The sequence below is a fragment of the Chelonia mydas genome, chromosome 24, assembly GCF_015237465.2.
Source record: "Chelonia mydas isolate rCheMyd1 chromosome 24, rCheMyd1.pri.v2, whole genome shotgun sequence".
Taxonomy (NCBI): domain Eukaryota; kingdom Metazoa; phylum Chordata; order Testudines; family Cheloniidae; genus Chelonia; species Chelonia mydas.
In genome coordinates, this window is record NC_051264.2 from 7,470,175 (window position 1) to 7,493,789 (window position 23,615).

General features: G+C 53.6%; 1 protein-coding gene across 1 annotated transcript in view; it reads right to left on the minus strand.

The window, feature by feature from the left end:
• Positions 1–20,197, minus strand: part of LOC102937140 (hepatocyte nuclear factor 6) — a 31,259-nt gene extending 11,062 nt beyond the window's left edge. The window contains exon 1 of the mRNA XM_007068140.3: positions 18,840–20,197. Within this exon, the coding sequence (XP_007068202.1) occupies positions 18,840–19,773 (934 nt within the window). The 5' untranslated portion in view covers positions 19,774–20,197. The remainder of the gene's footprint in view (positions 1–18,839) is intronic.
• Positions 20,198–23,615: the final 3,418 nt, after the last annotated feature.

Here is a 23,615-nt window from a genome sequence, read left to right on the forward strand (position 1 = left end):
CATTGGCCTTCTTGGCAACGAGGGCCCACTGCTGATTCCTATCCAGCTTCTCATCCACTGTAATCCCCAGGTCCTTGTCTGCAGAACTGCTCCTTAGCCACTCAACCAACCCTGTTCTAAGGCTGGCTCTGGGACCTGAGCACAGCTGTCCTTGGACCTGGTTTAGTGTACAGACATGCCCGAAGTCAGGGCCTCAGTCAGTGGCTAGAGAATAAACAGGTGACTCTGTAGTTCCTAGCGGGAGAACTGCAGACAGAGGCTGCAGCTGGGCTGAAATCAGCGGTGAGGATGACGAAGGCCTGGTAGAGACACGAAGGACTAGCTGGAGGGCTGGATGTTTTAGCTTAAGTTAAACTTCCTCTTTGTAAAGCCAGGCGTAGAAGGGAGCTAGTGCCCCCCAGCAAACCCAGCCCATGCGGGTAGAACCTGCCACGGCACTGAGATTGCCTTAAAAACCATGATATTTTTTAAGCCAGCAACAAGCCCGAGGCTCTTCTGATTTGTCTCCTGTTGTCCAAGCCGTTCGGGGTCCCCTTTTCAAGCATTTCTCTGCAGCTGACAGAATCACCTGACTCCAGGAGCTGAGACTTTAAGCACCAAACGGCACGGGAGCTGGCGACACTGCCCTGCATGCCAAGCACACCCACCCAGAATGCACCTGCGGGTCTAGCCGGTGTAAGCGGGGCCTGCACACGTCTCTGTCAGCCCTGGCGCACCTGTGACCCAGTGGCACCAGGGCACCGGTGGCAGCGTACCACGTGATGCAACACCCCCTCGCTCCCCCCCCCACCCCCAGCCTCCTGCCCCACGCGCCCCCCCGCCAGCTGTACAGAGGCTTCTCTCCCCAAGTGGCACCACTGTATCCAGCGATGATCTATGTGTCTGTCTTACGGCTGTGAAACATGAGGGCCCTGCCTTTCCCTCCTCCCCCACCCAGTTCCTGCTGTGCCCCCCGCCCCCAACCAGCCCCCACCCCACCCCCGCTCCCCGCCTGGCTCCTCGTCTGGGGCCGCACGCTGATAGAAAATATTGATCAGATCCAAGCAGCGCGTCTGCAAGCAACAGCCTCTTTCACGTTAACCCTTGCCAAGCCGGGCTTGAAGCAGCCACGGATGGAATTGGCGGCGGGGTGGGGGGGTGTTGGGGTTTGTTCAGCAGCCCTGGGGGAGGCTTGAAAGGAGCATGGTCTCCTTCAGCAGGGGACCGGGGGCCGAGCTCTGCTGGTTCCGATGAAGCCCCTGCTCTGTCAGTTGTAACCCAAACCTCCCACTGAGGTTGCAGCAGGTTCCAGAGTCAAGCAGAATGGGGCAGTTCACGGGGCTCACGCCTCCTGGAGCTATCGTTTCAGGCTGGCTGCGAACTCAGGCAGGCATCAGTCACGTTTTCAAGCTTTTCTTCATTCCTGCTCCCTTCGAGCGACGGCAGGAGCTGGGGCCCATCGCTCCTCTGCCTTAATCCGGCCCTGAGGGTGCCTGATTCGAGCCAAACCAGCTGCTCTAGCGCACAGGGGCAGCCGTTACCCTGTCACCATCACACAAGGGGTCCTCTTGCCAGATGCCCCTTTCAAAGCCAAAGAGGCCCCGAATAGATGAACAGCTATTTTGTGTGTGTGTGTGGCGGGGGAGGGGGATGTCTCCTGTCTTAGTACATAAAGACCCCACCCAAGACTGGTCTGACACAAGATGGGTGCCAGCCACAAAAATTCAGATCCAGGCTTTGAACACCCTCAAACTTCGATGGGGAGGAGTTTGGGTCCGGGATGGGTGGAGGTGATACTGGTGACAATCCCTAGTTCTAACTAGTAACAATGGGATGACAGGAATTGTCCATCTGGACCGATCTCCTCCTAGCCAAGTAACCCAGCCTCCCCGCAGCGACCAGCCCCACTGGCTCCAAAGAAAGAGAGAGCCCAGGGGACAAGATTTTGTTTCCAGGACATCTTCCAACAGAAGATCTCAAAGCCCTTGGCAAAGAAACTCTCCTGCTTTTCTGTCTCTCTCCCCACTCCATTTTGTGTATTGCTCTTGTTAAGAGCCGATTGCAACCCCAGTCTCACTCCCCCCCGGCCCCCGCTTGCTCCCCCTCTCCCACCAGCATATTCCCCATAACAGCTCTGCTGGTAATGTCACAACGGGCCCACAGCCGGAAATTCACAAGATGGCTGGATCGGCAGAAATTCAAAGGCCTCATTTTTCCCTGGCGTTGGGCACCTGCGACTCCCCCTGGGTTTGGCAGGAGCTGGGGGGAGGCTCAGCGTCCCTCGGAAATCAGGCCCAAAGGTCCTGCGCCCCACTGAAATCAACGCAAAGTTCCTGTGGAGCTCAGCGGGGCAGGGGTCCCTCTGACTGCGGCACTGGCTTGAACACGGGAAAGGATGAGCCGCTGAGCGCTAGGGCTAAAGCCCTGGCAGGTTGCGAGGCGTAGGGACACTGAATGTACTTAGGGGCTGAGGGTCAGGCCTGAAAGCCGGACTCAGCCCAGCGCCTAGCGAAGTCAGGGCGAGTTGTTTGACTAAAAGCCCTTAGTCTATAATACACAGCAAGTCCCCAGCAGGCGCTTGGCCTCATGGTGATGGGGCTGGAGTAGAACTGGGAGAGCAGGGCTTGATTCCAGCTTTGCCACAGGCTCCCCTGGACGAGTCACGTCCTCTGTCTGGGCCTCAGTTCCCCAGCCGCTAAAATGAGTATAATAACCCTTCAGGGCAGGGACGTGGCTGGGCAAGGCCTGGCACGATGGGGTCCTGATCTCGGTCACTGTGTGTCTGGGCAGGGCCCAGCATGATGGGGCCCTGACCTCGGTCACTGTGGGTCTGGGCAGGGCCTGGCACAACAGGGCCTGATCTCGGTCACTGTGTGTCTGGGCAGTGCTTGGCACGACGGGGCCCTGATCTTGGTCACTGTGTGTCTGGGCAGGGCCCGGCACGATGGGGCCCTGACCTCGGTCACTGTGGGTCTGGGCAGTGCCTGGCATGACGGGGCTCTGATCTCGGTCACTGTGTGTCTGGGCAGTGCCTGGCACGACGGGGCCCTGATCTCGGTCACTGTGGGTCTGGGCAGGGCCTGGCACGACGGGGCCCTGATCTCGGTCACTGTGTGTCTGGTCAGGGCCTGGCACGATGGGGCCCTGACCTCGGTCACTGTGTGTCTGGGCAGGGCCTGGCACGATGGGGCCCTGATCTCGGTCACTGTGTGTCTGGGCAGGGCCTGGCACGACGGGGCCCTGATCTCGGTCACTGTGTGTCTGGGCAGGGCCTGGCACGACGGGGCCCTGATCTCGGTCACTGTGTGTCTGGGCAGGGCCTGGCACGACGGGGCCCTGACCTCGGTCACTGTGTGTCTGGGCAGTGCCTGGCACGACGGGGCCCTGACCTCGGTCACTGTGTGTCTGGGCAGGGCCTGGCACGATGGGGCCCTGATCTCGGTCACTGTGTGTCTGGGCAGGGCCTGGCACGATGGGGCCCTGATCTCGGTCACTGTGTGTCTGGGCAGGGCCTGGCACGATGGGGCCCTGATCTCGGTCACTGTGTGTCTGGGCAGGGCCTGGCACGATGGGGCCCTGATCTCGGTCACTGTGTGTCTGGGCAGGGCCTGGCACGATGGGGCCCTGACCTCGGTCACTGTGTGTCTGGGCAGGGCCTGGCACGACGGGGCCCTGACCTCAGTCAGGGCTTTGAGCTCCCTTCAGATTCCTGGGTGTAAGGTCACTGACTTCCCCATTTCACGGGTGTGACTGAGAGGGGGATTTTGGCCCTAAGATTCCAGGCTGGGATCCCAAGATGCCTACGTGATTTAGGTGCCCAAATCCCATTGGGTCGGCTCCAGCCGTGGCCCTACAGCTACGATTCACCCAAAGGACCAGAGCAGCCTGTTCTCTCGGTGCCCTCGTGCCCGGGGCGGGGGGTGGGGTCCGGCACATCGTCCCTGCTCTAGTCCTTGTACCTAGACACCAGGACAGAGATGCTGGGAGCGGAGCAGGTGACATCACGGTTAACGCAGGCAACGAGGGAGCGTGGCCATGAATCACGCTGCAGAGATAAATCGCCCACCGGGGGTTGCCATGGCAATGGGAAAGGCCAGGCAGATCGGCAGGATCCTCTCTGGACACAGGGGCACCGGGGTAACCGGCCCCCACCCTCCGGGAAGGGCGAGGGGCTGGGAGAGTCAATGCCCAAGGAAAGGATGCAACCTTGCCCCTTCACGCCTGGGAACGTTTGGCTGCCCTGCTCCTCTCGCGGGCATTTATACTGGTGCTGGGGGGGTACGCTGCTCCCCAGTCAGCATCCCCCCCACACACACACTTTGGGTCAGGGCAATGATCACCAGGTCCCAAACCTTCACGCCCAGGAGGGCCAGTTCTGCTCTCTGGGTCAGTCCCCTGCACTCAGTGGTGAACCATGCTCCGTCCACGTGGCCTTTCCCCGATTTAATTTGCACCTGCTTCCGCTGTTCCCACACGACCTGCTGTCGTTTAAGGTCACTTCTCCTGCTCTCTCTGGCCCCGCCCCCTGAAAACCCCATGGCCAGTCCTTTCCCAACTGGATCCAGCCCCCAAGCCTTAAAAGACCCATAGCTGGGGGAACTTCCCCAGCCCTGAAGGAGAACAAACACTGGGAACAGCCAACGCTTCCTTTAAGCATCTTCGCTAGGATACGAAACCTTACCGAGCTAAAAAACAGCCGCTGGCCCACGGAGAAGATATGGCTGAGTCCAAAGGGCCTGATCTCTCTCATAGGATCATAGAAGATTAGGGTTGAAGAGACCTCAGGAGGTCATCTAGTCCAACCCCCTGCTCAGAGCAGGACCAACCCCAACTAAATCATCCCAGCCAGGGCTTTGTCAAGCTGGGTCTTAAAAACCTCTAAGGATGGAGATTCCAGCCCCCAGAGGAAGGCTGGCTGGCCCAGGACTCCAGCAATATGGCCTCCATCATGGCACCGTGGCTACCCGGCCGCCATGGCCAGGTTGGGTTTTAAGGTGGCTGAGAGGAAGAATCTCTGCTGACGCTGTCTCTCAGCTGGGCCCAGTTCTTATTCGTCGCTCCTGTAAATACACCCACTCTCAGGCCGCTCCCAGAGCCACCGTGTGAACGAGAATCAGCTTCCAGGGACTTGCCTCCGTAGAGAATGTTGCCCTCGCTTTGCATAGAGGATAAACACAGGCTGGGGGAGGGATGCAAAAAGAGGGGGCGAATTTTGGCAAATCCAAAATCAATGCTTCCCTTGCAGAAAAGCCCCCCTGGGGAATCGGGCGCAGGGAATTGTGGGCTATTGACTACTAGCTTGTGACTGTCACTGACTGACTGACTGCAAGGAGGAGAGAGAGAGAAAAAAAAATCAATGGCTTCCCTTAAATAAAGCACCCCAGGGGAGGTTGGAAATCAGCCAGGAATTCTCTCCTCCTCCCTTCCCCCATGGCAGCCTGGGTCTCTGTGGCATGGATGGACTCTGGCACCTGCCTTGCTCACCAGTCTGCGTCCCTGCCACGTCCATCTGGTACCCAGCCCCCAACCCCGCCGAAACAATGGACCCAGGGATTGCAACATTACTTGGTGCTTTCCATGGGAATGTCATGGAGCTTCCCAGCCCCGCACTGTGGGGTGTTAGGAGAGATGGGTAAACAGAGGGGGATGCTACTGCCTGAGGGCATGCAGAGACTCAGGGCCAGGAATAAAACCTGGGAGTCCTGGATCCCAGGCCCAGACGCTAGTTCATGCTCCCCTCAGGAGCTGGAAACAGAAGACAGGAGTCCTCCAGCCCACGTCTCCTGCTCTAACCATTAAATATTCACAGTAAATACGCCCAATGGCCTGTGATGGGATATTAGATGGGGTGGGATCTGAGTTACCCAGGAAAGAATTTTCTGTTGTATCTGGCTGGTGAATCTTGCCCATATGCTCAGGGTTTAGCATATTTGGGGTCGGGAAGGAATTTTCCTCCAGGGCAGATTGGAAGAGGCCCTGGAGGTTTTTCGCCTTCTTCTGTAGCATGGGGCACGGGTCACTTGCTGGAGGATTCTCTGCTCCTTGAAGTCTTTAAACCATGAGTTGAGGACTTCAATAGCACAGACATAGGTGAGAGGTTTTTTGCAGGAGTGGGTGGGTGAAATTCTGTGGCCTGCGTTGTGCAGGAGGTCAGACTAGATGATCATAATGGTCCCTTCTGACCTAAATATCTATGAATCTATGAACCACTAGGAACCACTCCCCTCCCAGAGCAGAGACTAGAACCCAGGAATGCTGGCTTCCCCTGCTCAAATCACTAAACCCCGCTCTCTTGCTTTAATGGGGCACTGGGGATCGCCTGGCTGCAGGAGCCGCTCTCCATTCAGCGTGAAGCCACCAGGGCAGAAATCTGCACCGTGTCCCTCAGTGAAATTCTCCCGATTGTGGGCTTCTCCTTGCCCAATGTTCAGAGTTGCTCTGGCTGGGAGCAGCTGCCACTTTGATGGAGGGCTGGGCAGATTTGACTCATTGGTCCTGTCTGCATCCTCAGCTGACATGGGGTCCGTAAACCCCTGCAGCCACCCCCCCACCAGGAGTTAGATCTAGGTGCGTCTACACTGCATTGTGAAGCTGGGTCAGACTCAGGTTTAAGCCCCAACCCCCTATCCATCGCCACACAAATCAGTCTGATGTGGGTCAGCAACCCCTGAGGACCTGTATCCTATGGCCCGTCTTGGGGGGTGTCTGAGCCTGAGTCCCGCTGAAACTCTGATCAAAGCCCTGTCATTTTGCAGTGTGGACGCAGCTCAAGCCGCAGACCTGAGCGAGAAGGTTTGCACAGGGCAGTGTGTACGCTGCAAGTCGTGGGTCCAGCAGCTGCAAACCCAGGTTTACAACGCAGCGTGGATGCTTGAAAACACCAAGTCCACAGGTCCAGGTCCCACAGATACAGGTTCACAAGGCAGGGTAGACATCCCAGAGGGTACCCGCCCCCCCCAGCCTGGTTTCAGAACCTGAGCAGGAACGGCCACACAGCTATGTTTAGTGCCATTGCAAGTCTGTAGACCCGGGTGCTGAGGCTGGTTGCCATGGTTTTTAGGGGTTTTTTGCAGAGTAGACGTACGCTTAGGGTAGACGTTCGGGTGAGGGCTGCAGCCCAGGCTCTGGGACCCTCCCACCACTCAGGGTCTGAGCCTGAACATCTGCGTAACAGTTAAACAGCCCCTGAACCCGAGCCTAAATCAGCTGGCACGGGCCGGCCGCGGGTTTTTCACTGCAGCGTAGAGGTACTCTCAGTGACTGGCCCAGGGTCAGGAAGTTTGTGGCAGAAGGAATTGAGCCTAGCTGGGACATCTCCTAAATGACAGGCTTGTGGCCTAAGCCCCAGCCCCAGCCCCAGCCCCTCTCCCTCTCTTGTCTCTGTTTGCACCCAGCCAACATCCTGGCTCGACCTGCCCGTCAAATCTAGAGCAGCTCCCCTCTCGCTAATTACCCGGCTCCCTGAAGTCCGGCTCATGGCTCCCCCAGCTGGAATTGGCACAGATCCTAAGATGACAGAGCAGCAGCCACTGCCACAGCAGGGGACATTTTCTCACTGGTAACGTGCAGCCCAGCCAGTCCCCAGCTGTCTGACTTCATTCTCCCACGTGTCGCCCCCAACCCCTGAGATTTTACCCCAGCCGTTTGGTCTAGGTTACAGAGCATCGCCTCATTCAAACAGGAGAGGAGTCAATTGCTCTGTCTCTCAGGGACATGCATGTTTCATTTACATTTTTGACACTAGACTAGGGAGCGCAGTTAGTGGTTCGAGCAGGAGGGGACTGGGAGACAGGACACCTGGGTTCTATTCCCAGCTCCAGGAAAGGGGTGTGTTTATAATACCACAAATAGCAGCTCCTTTCCAGTAAGACTCTCAAAGTGCCCCCCCCCGCAGGGTCAGTATCTTTTGCCCCATTTTGCGAACGGGGAAAGTGGAGTTCACAGAAAAGAAGCCACTGGCACACGTGGGAACAGAACTCAGGATTCCCAGTCTCATACCCTGTGTGGGTTTCCTATCTCTGCAGCCGACCTCCTGTGTCCCTTCAAGCAAATCCCCTCCCCTCTCTGTGCCTTAGTTTTCCCATCTGTAAAATGGGGGTGCTGACCCTCCCCTCCTGCAAATGACTATATTAACCGATGCTAGGAAAGTGCTACGAGACCCTGCGATCACAGGCGCTCCTAGGGCGAAGGATGACAGCTGTTAGACTGTTTGCTCTCTGAGTGTGTTTGAAGGTGGCCCAGAAAAGATCCTAGAGCCACATGATTTCTTCTGACCGACCGTTGGGCAGAATTCAGATACTCCTCCAGCCCCAAAGAGCTCCAGCAGGGAATATTCCCGTGCTTCAAAATAATGCTGAGCGACCACTGGATTTTTTGGTGCGGGGGCCAAACCAAAACCTCCCCCCCCAAAAAAATCCTAATCGTTCCTAGCCAAAAACTATTTTTTCCATTGAATCAGAAAACTCAACGTTCATTGGACATTTTGAGTTGCCTTGAAACAAAGATTCCCACCCCGCGGTTTTTTATTTCAATTCAGCCATTTCAGGTAGTTCCCCCCCCCAAGGGCATCATCATGGTGCTGGATGTTTTTGTCTCTGATAACAGGGGCTGAGACCCAACAAGTCGTTTCACACAAAGCAGCCATCAGAGGGAAACAGCTTTGGGTCACTGACGACCAGGCTGTGGAGCCCAGACCTGGACCCCTGAAGGGGGTGAGACGCGTGGGGAGGAGAGATGTGTGGGGCAGGGGAAGCTTGGCCTGAGCGGCACCTGGTTTTGGTTTCCAGGGGGAAGCCGATCCAGAGATCGCTCCAAAGAGCAGGGCTGACGGACTGGGCCCAGTTCTGGTCTCTCCCTGGTTTTACACTAGCAAATTTCCAGGGTTTTCAGCGGGCTCTGGCTCGGAGCCACACCGGCATTTCAGCGGGCTCTGGCTCGGAGCCACACCGGCATTAGCACAAAAATTGGGATCCCTGTCTCCATCCACCAGGCTGCTCCCCTTCAAACCAGGGGCCTAGCTCCAGTGGGAGCAGGGGCAACTCGGTTGCTTTCCAGCCGGTTCTGTTTAGCCCCCGTTGCAGCTGCTGCTGCTCGCCCCCCCCCCCCCCCCCCCCCGTTGTCGATTCCCAGCCTCGCTCTTCGATTCCTCTGCAGCAGCAAGGCCCAGTGTTTTGTCTGTGGGTCACGTACTGGAGCGGATTCTGCCAAGGGGACGCGCCGTGCCTCACTGCGGCGGAGGTGGGGTTGGAATGGCCAGCCTGACTCCCCCAGGGGGCCTGGATTTCTGCGCTGAAACACACAGGCCAGGAGGCTCTGGTGTGGAAGCTGGAGGAGTGTGTGTGTGTGGGGGGGGGGTCTATGCCCTTCTTGACCTGTGCACCCCCTAATGCAACAGCCCCGCAAAGCAGCCCCCTCTCCCCTTTTCCCAGCAAAGCTGGAGCAGCAGAGTGTTCCTACTGCTACAACTTCATCACACTTACCCATGATACCACAACATTTTTACTCACCATTCAGATCTAAGGGCTAAGACACTAGACTGGGTCTATTCCTTGCCCTGCCATGGGCCTGTTTGAGTGACTTGGGGAGTGGGACAGCCACGCTTGGTGCCTCAGTTTCCCTCCCCACACACCTTTCGTCTGTCTCGTCTAAGTTCTCTGGGGCAGAGACTACTGCCTCTCACTCTGTGTCCGCTCACAATGTCTCCAGGCTCTAGTCCAATACAAGTAATAATGGCTTGCGACGGAGCGATGGTCTCAAGTTGCAGTGAGGGAGGTCTAGGCTGGACATTAGGAAACACTATTTCACTAGGAGGGCGGTGAAGCACTGGAATGGGTTCTCTAGGGAGATGGTGGAATCTCCATCCTGAGAGGTTTTTAAGGCCCAGCTGGGATGATTTAGTTGGGGTTGGTCCTGCTTTAAAATGGGGTTGGACTAGCTGACCTCCTGAGGTCCCTTCCAACCCTGATATTCCATGATTATCAGTATTTGACTACTCCCTGCAGCACAAAGTACAGTTTGTTAAGTAGCGGGGTCTCAGACCCGGGAAGCTGGGCTTTGCGTGTGGATCCCTGCACCCGCACTGAGCCCGGGTCACATGAATGGGGTTCTGGGGCGGGGTTCTACAGCATGGAACGGCTTGTGGGACTGACGCCTCGCCAGCACATTTGTTACAGAGCTAGACCGATGTTTCCCCCTCGATACATCATATCAGGGGGATTGTTGCTCTCCTGCTCCCCAACACGCTCTCCAGAATTAGGGCCCAGCCGTCCGAGCCCTGCGCCTTGCGAACGCCACCAAATCAGGACAATCGCGCTTTGCACCCCCCGTTTTGGGCTCCTGAAGATGGATGGGTCACAGAGACTCAGACCTGAACACCAAGGGGAGGAAACACCGGTTGATTGAAAGGCTGCTGGGCCAATCCCATAGTTTGACCTGCCCCAGGAGGGGCCAAGGGGATATATTAATGTTTGTAAAGCACAGTTAAGGTGAAAAATGGCTACAGAACTGCTGTGGGAGGTAGCTAGGGTCCTGGGAATCAGGACTCCTGGGTTCCATCCCTAACCTGCCCACAGCCTTGCTCTGTGCCTCAGTTTCCCCATCTGTAAAACAGGGCTAACGATACTCACCTTCCTTGGAGAACCACGGATGAGACGTACTATCCACTATTGGTGCGTTAAAGTTTCTACTGATTATGAGTTGCCAGCATATGGCTCCATTTGGCCTGGGTTTGAAGTCTGGGGCGGTATTTGTTTTCACACAGCTAAGGCCATAAGTAAATCGAAATCCAACTCTTACTTATACGGCAATAGCCTTGGTCTGTATTGCTTATAGAGTCAAAGGCCAGATGGGACCCACCGATCATCCTCCCAGACCTCCTGGATAGCCATGAACACTTCCCACCTGCCCCCACATTCAGCCCCATAACCAGAGTTACACCAAAGTGTCACAGCCCTCAGGAGACTAAACGGAGGTAGCACCCAGGGCGGAGAGTTGACTCAGCGAGCTAAACTAGAACATAGAGTATGGACGCATTTCAAGCTGGTGGCGTGATTCCCAGCTTGATACTGATGCTAGCTGCCATCGAGCTTGCGTGATAAAAACAGAGCAGAGGGGCTTGGAGCCCTGAGTATTGCCTCCTATCTCAGGCAGGATCCTATCGGGGCAGTTGGCCCCTCCTGGCCCGTGCCCAGCCAGGCTACACTCTATTGTGAGTATGCTAGCTCAACCACACTCCCTTCTCAAAGGACAGGGGTAGCCAGAGACGTATTACAGTAGTGTCTACGGTCCCCAGTCAAGACTGGGACCCTATTGCTACAGTGAGAGAGAGAGTCCCTACCTCAAAGAGCTTACAAGCTAAAGAGGGTGGGAGGGGAAACTGAGTCACAGAAAGGGTCAGTGACTCGCCCAGGAGGAGAGGCAGGATCCCTGACCTCCTGAACCCCCGTTCAGCGCCCTGGCTGGCTGGACCCCAGCCCCCACGTGCTAGGTGCTGCACACGGGAACAAAAAGACAGTCCAGTCCCAAACCCCAGGCACCAGACCAGTCTGAGTTTCTGGAGGCTCAGGCTAGGCAGGGTACCTGCCCCTTTGACAGCCTCGTCGCAATTGCATGTTGTTTGTAAATCCAAAGCACATTTATCTAAGGAAGCTGGGAAAAAAGGTCAAACTGCACATTAAGGTCTAGAGTGGGCCGACTTTTTATTATGTATTCTTCAGGCAGAGAAGCGGCCTCTAAGTATTACTGTATTTTTCCTAACAAGCACTGTCCTTCTAGGAGCCCTATTTCCGATCACCCTCAGTTTTGGAAAGGGGCTGCCTTAGGTTGAAACAGAGAAAGTCCCGCAAGTTCGTTTTTAAATTTAGTCTCTAAAGGGTTGATCCTGCACTCCTTTGAGTCAATGGCAAAACCTACATAGACTTTAATGGTGCAAAATTAATAAGATCTCAGCTGATGTCTAGTTGTAATTTTCCCACTGTTTCAGGAAAGCTATTAGTTTATAGGGAGTTAGTATTGCCCACCACAAGCAATCAAACAACATGAGTTAATGCCTTCTCCCCAAAAAATCACGTGATTGGATCTAAAGGCGTGGAATTTTAACTAGAATAAATCCTGGGTTGTTTTTATTTGTCATCTCCTCTTGGAGCCTTTAACAGCCACATTTGCAAGCTTCTCTCTACAACTCCAAAGGTTAGAAATAATAATAATAAAAAAAGTCATCGGCAATGCAAGATTCTTACATCATCACCTGACTCCAGGAGCTGGGGCTTTAAGAAAACCCAACAGCATCACAATAAAATTGCAAAGAGCTGGCAGTACAACAGGTCAAATCCCGCAACCTTTGCTCCTGCAAGTAATCGCAGTGGACTCAGCAACGCTACTCTCAGGAGTCCGGGATGCTGGATCTTGTGACAGCTAGCCACCATTGTAGTCAACAGCACAACGCTCACTGACTTCAGCGTGAGCAGGATTGGACCCTGTGTATCTGCCACGTACCTGTAAAGGGACTCAGTTTCAAATCAATAGGAATAATCTAGCTACATTAAAGAGAGACTCATCTCAAGTTAAATCAATATTTAAAAAAAAAAAACCCAAACAACCTTCCCTGCAATCCCATAGTATGGTAACAGCTGATTGTACTAAAAGTGACACGCGTAAGGCCGAGAATTTTTCGAAAGGGACTAGCAAGTTTGGAAGCTCAACCTGAGACATCTTACAGGGGCCTGAGTTCCCACCTTCCGAAAACAAGATCTCAAGACTGGCGTCTGAAAACCGGGACACCTGTTACTGACTGTTTGTATTGGGATAGCACTTAGGAGCCCCAGTCAGACCTCAGGAACCCATGGGGCCAGGTGCTTGTGCCTAAAAGCATTCGTCATCTTTTAAAAAGGCCCGGGGACAGATTTGTAAAGGTTTTTAGGCACCTGAACATGCAGGTGGGCACTTTTGAAACTCCCACTAGGCGCCAATCTGCATCTTTCGGCACCTAAATGTATTTAAACCAGAGGTTCCCAAACTGTGGTCCCCGGACAGTTCCCTCTAAGGTGCCTGTCTGGGCGGCCGCACACAAGAATGAAGGGCCACCCACCCTAATTAGGTGCCTGGATCCTGGAGAAGACGCACATGTAAGGTGAGGTGGTGGCCTGGGGGGGAATAGGGAGTAGGTGGGAGGGGGCAGTGGGGTGAGAAGAGGGGGCGGAGGGAATTTTGGATGTGCAGGGCTGTGGCGGCCAGAGAAAGAGGCGACTTTCCCCAGCTCCAGGGCTATGGCTGCCAGGGAGAGAGCCCCCCACACACTTCCCTGCCCCAGCTCGGGGGCTGCTGTGGCCAGGGAGAGAACCCCCTCCCTCCCAGCCCCAGCTCAGGGGCTGCCGCGGCGGGGGAAAGAGGGCACATCCCTCGTATTAGAAAGGTAAGACTGCTGCAATTAAAATATGAGTTGTGTGCTTTTATTTGTAGAACAAAAAAAAGTTAATTAATATTCATTTTTTTTATGTAGCGCTTTTATCCAAAGCCCTTTACAATAGTGAGCTAACGGGACAATCAACATTTGGAAAGATCATTAAGTGGCCGGCCAAGACCGTCGGCAATTTTCAAGTGGTCCGCGGAAAAAAAAGTTTGAGAACCACTGATTTAAATAATCTCCCTCTCTTTTTCTGTTTAAATATATCACGCTATAGATTTTATGGGGAAGGTGCTCTGATGTCACAGTGATGGGCAGCAATATAAAACCTTAAGACACACACACACACCTCCCCCCCCCAATTGACTTTTGTCACGGATGCTCTGATTTCCACTTCACTCAGCTTTGGATAGCAAAAGTAGCTTTACCTACGTCTAGCCAGTTTCATTTGCTGGCTCTCAGGCCCAGGCTCCATGCTCCTGTCCTGACACAGCACGGGAAAATGTATATTAAAAAGCGTGTGCGCGCGCGCAGGGGGGAGATCCCATTAAGTTTTTGTTTGGTTTTAAAATTTCATAAACACGTTTCTATTCCTCCCAGGTGAAGTTCGCCCTGCCTCAGGGGCGTGGCACAAAACCTATGCTCCATTTTCATCCCAGGGCATTAAAGTGCTTTACAAACGTTGATCAGCCTTCACCACCCTTCCGGATGAGTGATCATCTTCATCTGGAGAGGAGGGGGAAGCAGAAGCCCAGAGAGGTGAAAGCGCCCTCCCCAGGGGGCCCCACATGCCAGGGGGAGGAACAGAGCCTAGGAGTACGGCCCCACTTTATTACAGGGAGTAGCGCCCGCTGACAAGGGCTGTTTTTCTGGGGAATGCGTCACTGCGTGCAGTGTAACCGGATCTGTGCAAAGTTTTCGATTTACATTGCAGGACAATCCCTGTGCAAAACCTGATACCTCGGCACGGAGGGCCCCTTTTCACAAGTCAAGATTTCGCCATGAACCCCGGCGAGCCCGGCTTCTCTTGGCAAAAAGTGGCTGGCAAAAATACCTGATGTTGAGTTCCCTCCCCGGGCCCAGCGACCTGCAGCCTCCCCCAACCAGAGATCTGGAGTCTCGCCTCCTCCTGAAATAGGGATTGCCTCCATACCCCAATCCTGATCCCCCGGAATGCCTCCCTGCAGCTCACTTCCCACCGGTAATGGTGCCAGTGCGCCAAGCGGGATTGATGGGCGCGAGTCTTCTGGTGGCACAGCTGCTGGTGGGCCGCAGGCAGAGGGACGTGTGTGCTGTTGCATAAGGGCACAATCCCACCAAGCCCCGTGCCGGGCACAACTTCAAAGTCAGCAGCACAGGAAGGCCCCCAGGTCCTTTCTGGTCTCCCACGTTCGCTGGGCCAGCTCAGAGCCCAAAGCACAGGGGCTGATCTCATGGGTGGCTCTTACTCAGTGGAGGCAACAAGACTGGATTGGGGGCCGGATCCCCCTCTTTGTTCCATGTTTGTCCAGGACTGGACACCGTGAGGGCCTGGTCCATGACTGGGGCTTCGAGGCGCTACGGCATAACCAAAAATAATAACATAAATCACCGGTAGGCAGCCACCTCTGGGGTGGAAACAACCGTCTAGCCTGCAGTATGCTGAACAGTGGCAGAGGGATCAACTGAATCCGCAGACATGAGGCCATAGCTATGGAACGGGGCTCTGAAGGCAGTGACTGAAAAGGATTTAAGGACCATAGGAGACAAACACTTGGACATGAGCTCCTACTGTGATGCTGTGGAAAAAAAGGGCTAAAGTCATACTTGGACGTAAACACAGGGAAGTAGCGAGTAGGGATGGGATTTCCCCGCTATGGGGATACTGCAGCCAGTTCTGGCGACCAGAGTTTATAAAGGATACTGAACACTTAGAGAAGGGGCAGAGAAGAGACACAAAAATTATTTGAGGACTGGAGAAAATGCCTTATGGGGAGAGACCAAGGGTAAGTCTACACTGCAGACCAAACCCTGCAACAGTGATTCTCAGGGCCCAGGTCAACTGATTCAGGCTTGCGCTGGGGGGCTAAAAATTGTAGTGTAGACATTCCTGGTCGGGGTCTGAAACCCCTGTCAATTTTAGTTTGTACTGACTTCACTAGTGATTTTTATGTAGCCTGTTGTAAAATTAGGCAAATATCTAGATGAGTTGATGTACCCCTTGGAAGACCTCTGCACACCCGCAGGGGTTTGCATACCCCCAGTTGAGAACCACTGGTCTCGTGGAAAAAGGCAGCATGAGAACCAAATGGCCTGAAGCTGAAGCCAGACAAATCCAAGCTCAAAAAAAGGCTCCCATTATTAACAGTGCAGGTGACTAACCATTGGACCAGCCAGCCAAGGCAAGTGGTGCATTCTCCATCTCTTGATATCTTCAGATCAAAACTGGCTGCTTGCTTGGAAGAGATGCTAGAACTCAGCTGTGCTCCGGGAGGTCAGACTGGATGATCTAACGGAGCCATTCTGGCCTTAAAATCTGTGAGGGCAACTCTCCTTCTCTGGGTGGGTTTTCTCATCCATGCAGAACAGACCTGGGTTTCTCTGGGGATCATCCAAAGGGCGACAGGCCCCGTGGAGCTCAGTGTATCTCTCCCAGAAGGGTGGAGATGAGTCAACTCTATTGGGGTTCAAACTTCCAAGTCCAGGGAGCATAGGAATTGCAAACTAGAGGTTTACTGCCCCAAGCCTACCCCTCCAGCCAGTGCAGCGGGAAGCCGAACACTTCTCTTAGCCCAGCCAAACCGGCATTGCTAACACAGGGCTGCAGCTAACTCCCCGGTGCTCACCAGCTCCGCCCTAGCGACAGTGGCTGCCTGCATGCAGACCAGGGTCACCGTCCGCAGGCCAGATCACGCAACACAAGCCCACAGGAACGCAGTCACCACCGACGATACTGAGAGACATTCACCACTGCTGGGTTAACCTGGGGGCTGGTGTGCAGCGGGGCCTTCTATACCCTTCTCTGCCCCCCACACCTCTTGGACAGCTTCATTCCCGGCTGCCCACCCTGCTACAGCAGAGGGGACACAATCGAAGACAGCCGCTGCTGCCCGATGTTAAGCAGCCACGAGGCTGCTCCGACAGTTCCGGGGACAGCAGCTTGCATGGCTCAGTAGTCGGATCAGGACAACACAACCAACCACCCCTCTGCCATGCTTTCGGCATCACAGGATCTGGCCCTCGGCCTTCACGGTGCTAACCTCAGGGCCTGGGCACTGTGACAAGAACCCCACGCCAATGGCTTTCTTAGTCAATGCTAGAAATCAGAGGTGAGGAAGGGCCTCATGCAGCTAGTGCAGCCCCCACAGCCGTCCCCAGCCCTAGGAATAGACGTGCGTGTGGAACCGCACCCAAGAGAAGCCCTCTGCTTTCCCACGAGCCCCGGCAGGACTAAACACTGCCAACGTCTCGCGCCGCGATCAAGGTAAAACGAGAGGAGCCGGAGGACGGAAAGCACGGCACACAACTGGAGCGAGATGCCTCTGAAAATAACTAAACGCCGGATCTAAAGCTCACGGCAGCCACCGGGGGACTTGACGCTATGGCTCAGTCCCTGAGCTTGCCCTGCTTCCTATTGCCCAGGCCTGCTCCTTCTCCTGCTAAGAGACGGCAATAAAACTTGGGGGTTGGGAGAGTCCTAGGGTGTCTAAATATCATTCCCACCAGCCACAAACACCCCCATTTTGTTTCCCCTTTCCCAATGGAGCCATAAGCCTCCCAATAGCATCATTAGCGGCTAACGAGCAAAGAGAAGCTGTTATCGCAGGGCCCTGCTGTGTCATATGATGGGGCCAGGGCCGTTGTCACATGGCTTTTAATAGACATACGCACACAACCACCGCTAACTGGCTCACCGGGAGGCAAGTCAGAGAGATCAGGACCAGGCCGAGAGCCTGAAACACAGCCAGTGCCTCGCATTGGCTTTATCTTTCAGCCTTCGCTTTTCAACCGCACCATCCCTTCTGAAGATGACGGGAGAGCCTCGCAAGCATGAAGGAGAAAGGAACATAAAAGAAGCAGAATCATTCCGACCAGCCATGCAAACTCATTGAACTGCAGCGATGATCTGAAGAATCACCAGCCACCAAGATTTGGGCCAAGATTTTTCAAAACGAAGGACGACAGCTAGGCTCCTAGATCCATATTGAGGCCACTAAATAGTCTCATTTTTGGAAGCGCTAAACGCTCACCAGCTCCCAGCGGTAACGGCTGGGGGAAAAAAAAATTAGGCCAATTATTTAGAAGCCTAAATAGGGATTTAGGAGCCTTGCTTTGGATAAGGGTCAAATTCTCAACTGGCCTCGATTCAGCAAAGTCCCTCCCTACAAAAGGATATTAGTTAATATTAGATGTTAGATTTTAATGGGACTTAAGCACACATTTAATGATAATCATGTGCTTAAGAGTCTCCTGCTTCAGGACTTAAGTCAAGCTCTAGACTATTAGGGGGAGAAGCCCCTACGCCAGGTTGTCACATCACTGCAGGGTTTCTTACACCTCCCTCTGAGGCATCTGGTGCCGGCCCCAGTCGGATACTAGGAGAGATGGGCCTTGGGATTGATCCAGCCTGGCTTGCCCAACCAGGACTCTGGCGTAAATCAGGATTGTGCCACTGAAGCCAATGGGAGTCACGCTGGTTTATACCAGCTGAAATTCCGGCCCGCACTTTAGAAAATCTTGGGGGTTTTGGTCAATGAAAAAGGCCGTCCCCTCCCATCTGTTGCAAGGGGGCAGCACTGTAAATCCTCCATCTGTGGAGTTTCTCCCCTACAACTTCCTCCCACTGACCCTACAATAATAACAGCAGCCCAGAAACATCGCTGTCTTCAGTGCTATTTGGACCCCATCCAAAGCTCGCTGAAATCAGTGGAGACTCCCATCAGCTTTGGCTCAGGCTTCCACGCCACGGGATATGGTATACAACCATTGAGAACAAGGTCTCCATCTTGACCGTGAGGCTGAGACATTCAATCACACCATGGCAACACGAGGAGCAGGGTGAGGTGACAAAATGGCTTTACCAGCATAAAGGGCAGAAGGCAGGTGGAGAAAAAATGATGAAGCCCCTTGTGTGTATGTTGAAACCACCCCGAAACAATACAGGGGAATGCAGGAAAAGGAAGGCATCCGGAGATTCCTTTGCAACCCAATCACCCCCACCCCTCATAATGTGGGCGTGTACGTTGCAAGTTCTAATCAATAGCTCTGATCTGTATTACCAAGCAATAAAGGCTCGGGGTGTAATTATTCGTGCATTGCGGCTTCATTCAGGCCTTCCAGTTTGCAAAGAGATTAGCAGAGTCACAGAGCTGGTGACCTTTGCTCTCTTTCTCTCTCTCTCCCCAAAATCAAGAGGCAGCTCCATATATCCCTGTATTGTTCCAGGCTCAGTTCCTGATCATGCTCATAAAAAATATCTTACCTTCTAACCTTAAAGCTGCCATTCTCTGAAACTCGGGCTCCTGCAGCCAGCGCCACATCCTTTTGAAAGTCTCCCTCCCGGACTTGAGCTTGCTCCAGGGCTTAGGGTTCCTGAGAAGGTCTGACAAGGTGCCTTGAGACCGGCACAGCACCCTCTCGGCAAAGATGGCCTGGGGGATGCTGTATCTCTTGAGCTCAGCGATGATCCGCTGGGCCACTTCTTTGGTGTTGATCTCCTCCAGCTGGCTGGAGAGGACGGTGGTTTGGGTGGAGATGGGCTGGTTGGGTCTGGAATTCACGTCTGGCCGGGCATGGACATAGTGGTGCTGGCCCATGCTGTTGGGGGATCCCATGGTGGAGTTCTGGGAGGGGGAAAGCTCCCTGGAAAAGTGCTGGTCGATCCTGCCAAACATGGCAGGGTGGGCTTCGAAGTTATTGGCCACCACCATCTTCTCGTTGCCCAAGTGTCCGGCAGAGTGGCTGTAGCTATGCATGGGGGTCAGGTTCGGGCTGGGCAGGGACGACAGACTCTGCCCCATGCCAAGATCCTTGTGGTAAGGGCTGTAAAAGTTAGCGCCGGAACCCAGGCCCCTTTCTTCCCTCATCAGGGTGAAGCTCCCAATCACGTTGCCCACCGGCAGGCACTGGTGGTGATGGTGCTGGTGGTGGAATTTCTCGTGCAGCGGCTGCAGGGGGGTCAAGGTGGTGTAGCTGTTGGCGGCCCCGGTGGGCGAATCCCCACCAAAGCCAAGCCCCGGGTGCAAAGAGGTGGCCAGGTGGTGCTCGGCTCGGTGATACTCACTGCCGTCCAGCACCGAGGCCACCAGAGATGGTCTGGAGAGAGCGGAGTGTAAAGCTCTGCCTTGGCCATGCATCAGCTCCTGCTCCTGGCTGGACATGTCCCCGGTGTTCTCCAAACCCAGCTGGACATTCATGGCTGCCGGCTAGTGCATCCTCTCTTTATCTACTTTGCGACTCATTAATCTTTCGGTTCTTGAGTGCGGGGAAGGGCTTGCCAGATTTCAAGGGGGTCTGAGGAAACCTCTCTGCCTTTATCAGTGGCGATGGACAGCCAAAGCGGGAAGTCCCCTCTGTATTCAGTGACCAGATCTTGTCTCCAGTGTGGGAAATCTAACATCCACTGGTCTCAGCTGCAGCCCCAGGAAGACAAGGGCTCATCATTTCTCCCCAGCCCACACACAAGCCCCCTTCAAACTGATCAGAAACTGGACACATTCTAACCCAATGCTGGATGGATTTGGGGGAAGGAAGCCGGGGGGGGGAGGGAGGCTGGAGGATTCCCCCCACCCCCTCCCTTTAAACCCCAATCAAAGTGAGAAAGTTCATGAAGAACCTGGCTTACCTAGTGCCGGCGGGTGCTTTTTCTAGGCATGGGGGGAGGAATGTAAAAATATAAACAAATAAAATAAAAACAACAACGACAAGAAGAGTAATACTAAAGAAATGCAGATCAGCAGCAGGGGTTCAGATCCCCCCTTCCTGGAGCTTTCAGCAGCGGGGCTCCTGTGTCCGGGAATGTGGAGGGGAAGGAAAGGTCTCCTCTTCCCTGATCATTCAGCCCTTTTAGGGTAGTCCAGGAGATCTCCAGCAAAGTGCTTGCAAAGCAGCAGCGGGCTCCAGCAATTAGCTACCGGCTGTGTTTTGGTGGTGTGGGGGGAAGGATCAGATCTCTCGCTCCCTCTGGTTTTAATAGGTGTAGCTCAGAACAGTTCCATCCTCTTTGTGTCTGCTACACACTCACACACACACTGATCTCCCCTCTCCCTCCCTCCCTCCCTCCAGAGAATACTGCCCTACTCCAGCCCATAGCTACTCTCATCGATTTCACTAGCAAACACTCCGCTTTCCTGCTTCTCACACGTCACCAAGCCTAAAATCTGACAGATGTGCAATCAGCGACCAACCTGATTTAACCCGATCGGGCCCGGCTTCGACAGAGCGAAAAGGGGCGTGGGGGGGGGGGCGGAAATCTAGATTATATTGACTTTGCAGTTTGTTGCAATACTTCGTGGCTCAGGGTTAAAATGTATATTTAATACTTCCCCCAAAATATTTATATCTTTATCTATCCAACTGAATAAATACACCATATCTGTCTAGCTTTACACTGCTGCCCATCACCGTGGTATCTGAGCCCCTTCCACGTCGAACCAACAGCGAAGTCCCTCGTGGATTTCAGGAAATCTCTGTCTCTCCTCTGTATAATACCTGTATTTTTGTAATGCCTCTCTCTTATGTATGAGATCACAAATAATCTATATAGAGTCTGTATTTAAATATAGATGAATCTATACAAACCCACTTAGAGAGTCTATGTGGAAGCTTGGGTTATAAATCTATATAAAGCCACACAACTGTGTCCATTCTGATATTTTTGTGATTTACCTACCTTATGTAGAAGATCATAAAAAACCCCATGTAAATCTAAATAGTATAGAAATTGCAAATGCATGTTCCTATATTTTTGTGATTTCTCTCTTATACAGAACTCACCAAAAAATCTATATATAATATATACAAATCTAAATATATAAATCACACACACATATTCACCTCTCTGCCTTGCTTATATGTAGACGGAAAAAGTGTGACTATCCAAGCTATGAGAGTTTCATAACCTTTCACACTATATAAGGGGACATTTAATTAGCCACAGAGCTGAAAGGCGGTTTAAACGGGACTCGTCCGTTTTAAAATCATTCCTGTCCGACCAATAATGGTCCCACGGAGCCAATAACGTGAGATTTTTTTAGCTTTGTGCACAATATTAACAGCTTCTAAATCTTGGTAAGCCTCTGTATCTATGTTCTGCAAAATGCAGATGTAGTATCCGAATCCCCTCCCCTTAACTCACAATGATTTCAACTGAAACAATTACAAAAGTAGATACCGGCGGCCCTGGGACAAAGTAAAAACTCTCCAAGAGTCCCCCGGTGTATAGATTAATTGGGGGAACATCCTAATCCCCTTTTGTGAATGGATCTCAGACCTAGTGAAATGGAAAGAGATTCATCCTATTGTCTGATCTAAGTAAGTGTATTCAAACAGGCATCTTAATAAAATGACGATAATGATAATAGGCGAGCAAAGGGGAGTCCGGGGGGCTACAGACACAGGGACCCAGAGAAATCAGTTCATGGTTGGCAGTTTCTTCAAAGGATCTTAAAAGCTCCAGTTGCAAGGGAGGGCTGGGGGGTTTCCATTAGGATCCGTAGCTGCTGTATCCTTCTCTCCAGCTGGAGCCTTTATGGTTCACAACCTGGAAAACGCCAAGGATTAAGTTCCATGGAACATTTCTGAATATTTACCCTCTTTTCCTCAAAGAGACATCACTGAAGTAATCAATGCAGTATGCAGCAATCTACGAAGCCAGCGTAAAAAAAGAGAGAGAGAGAAAGACTGGGGAGACTGGTTCTTTAGTGAAGAGTGGGGAGGAAGTTAGGATTCAGTGGGCGGAGTGGGGTGGACACACCACAAATGTGTGTCCCCTTCCCCCCCCCCCCCCCGCCCCAAATCTCACCAGGTGCGCTCTGGGAAATTGGATAATCTGCCCTGCATTTTAACCGGTCCAAGGAGGCAGGATTGTCCCTGTCCAAAAAAACCAAACAAACAAACAAAAAAACCCCAACCAACCAACCGATTTCCAGCCGCTGGATTAAAAGATGGGCTCATCTCCCTCTTTAAAAACAAACAAAACAGCTGCAGAGAGTGGACCGGGAACTGCACGTGCTCCTGTGGGGTCAGTGTGAACGGAGAAAGAAGGGGAGTGTGTGTGAAACAGACGAGCTAGATTTGTGCACCAACCTCTTCCATTGAGCTTGCCTGCTGCAGGGCTAAAATGGGGGAGCTGGTGTGTGTGTGTGTGTGGGTGTGGGGGGGATTGTTAGAAAGGGAAGAGGCTACATGAGAGATCCGGGTGTTGTACTGGGAGGGAGGTTCATGGCCACGCAGGGAGGGGAGAGGCTTAAGGGCTACTACTGTCATAGCCCCCGCTGGGCGAGGTCAAGGGTAGAGGCTCACAGCCCTGGAGTCAGACCCCCTAGATCGCCTGGGTTCCAGCTGGTAACCTGAACTCGGTCCCGCCTGACTTCCCCCCCTCCCAGGGCAACGCACACGCTACCCACACAACATTACACATTTCAACCTAGTGCACAAAGGGTCTCAAAAATGCTCCAACCACCCCCGCCCTCCAAAAAAAAAACCCCCACCCACTGACCCAGAGAGGCAATGCCCCGCTTCCGCCCCCCTCCCCCATGATCCTCTCTCCTCTGCGGTTAATGGTTTTGTTGTGAGGGGTTGAGAGTCTGGGGGATTATTTTTCCCCCCTCCAGTTGCACTTTGTGTGTCTAGCTGCAAAGCCAAACAGGCCCCATGGAGGCCAATCGATGAGCAGCTACTGGCGGATTTTCCAGAGAGATCAGGTCGCGTTTAGACAGAGGCGGCTCCCTGGCTGGGGTCTGAGCCCGGGTGGCGGTAATTTTCCTCCCTCCCCAAGTGCTGAACCGAGAAAGTTTTTTGTAGGCTGCCCTGTGGTTGAAGCGACTGTCCCCTCGGATACTGCCTTGACAAATCTGCCCCTAACTACGACAGGGCTCTCGGAGGCGCTGTCCAGCCCGTCGGTGCTGAAGGGGCTTGGGGCGGACGAACTGGTGTCGGGGCGGGAGGGGAATATTTACAACATATCCAAAAATCAAAGTCACCCCATAGCTCCAAAGGGGCTCGGATGGAAACAGCAAATACAGGGACTTTCTCTTTA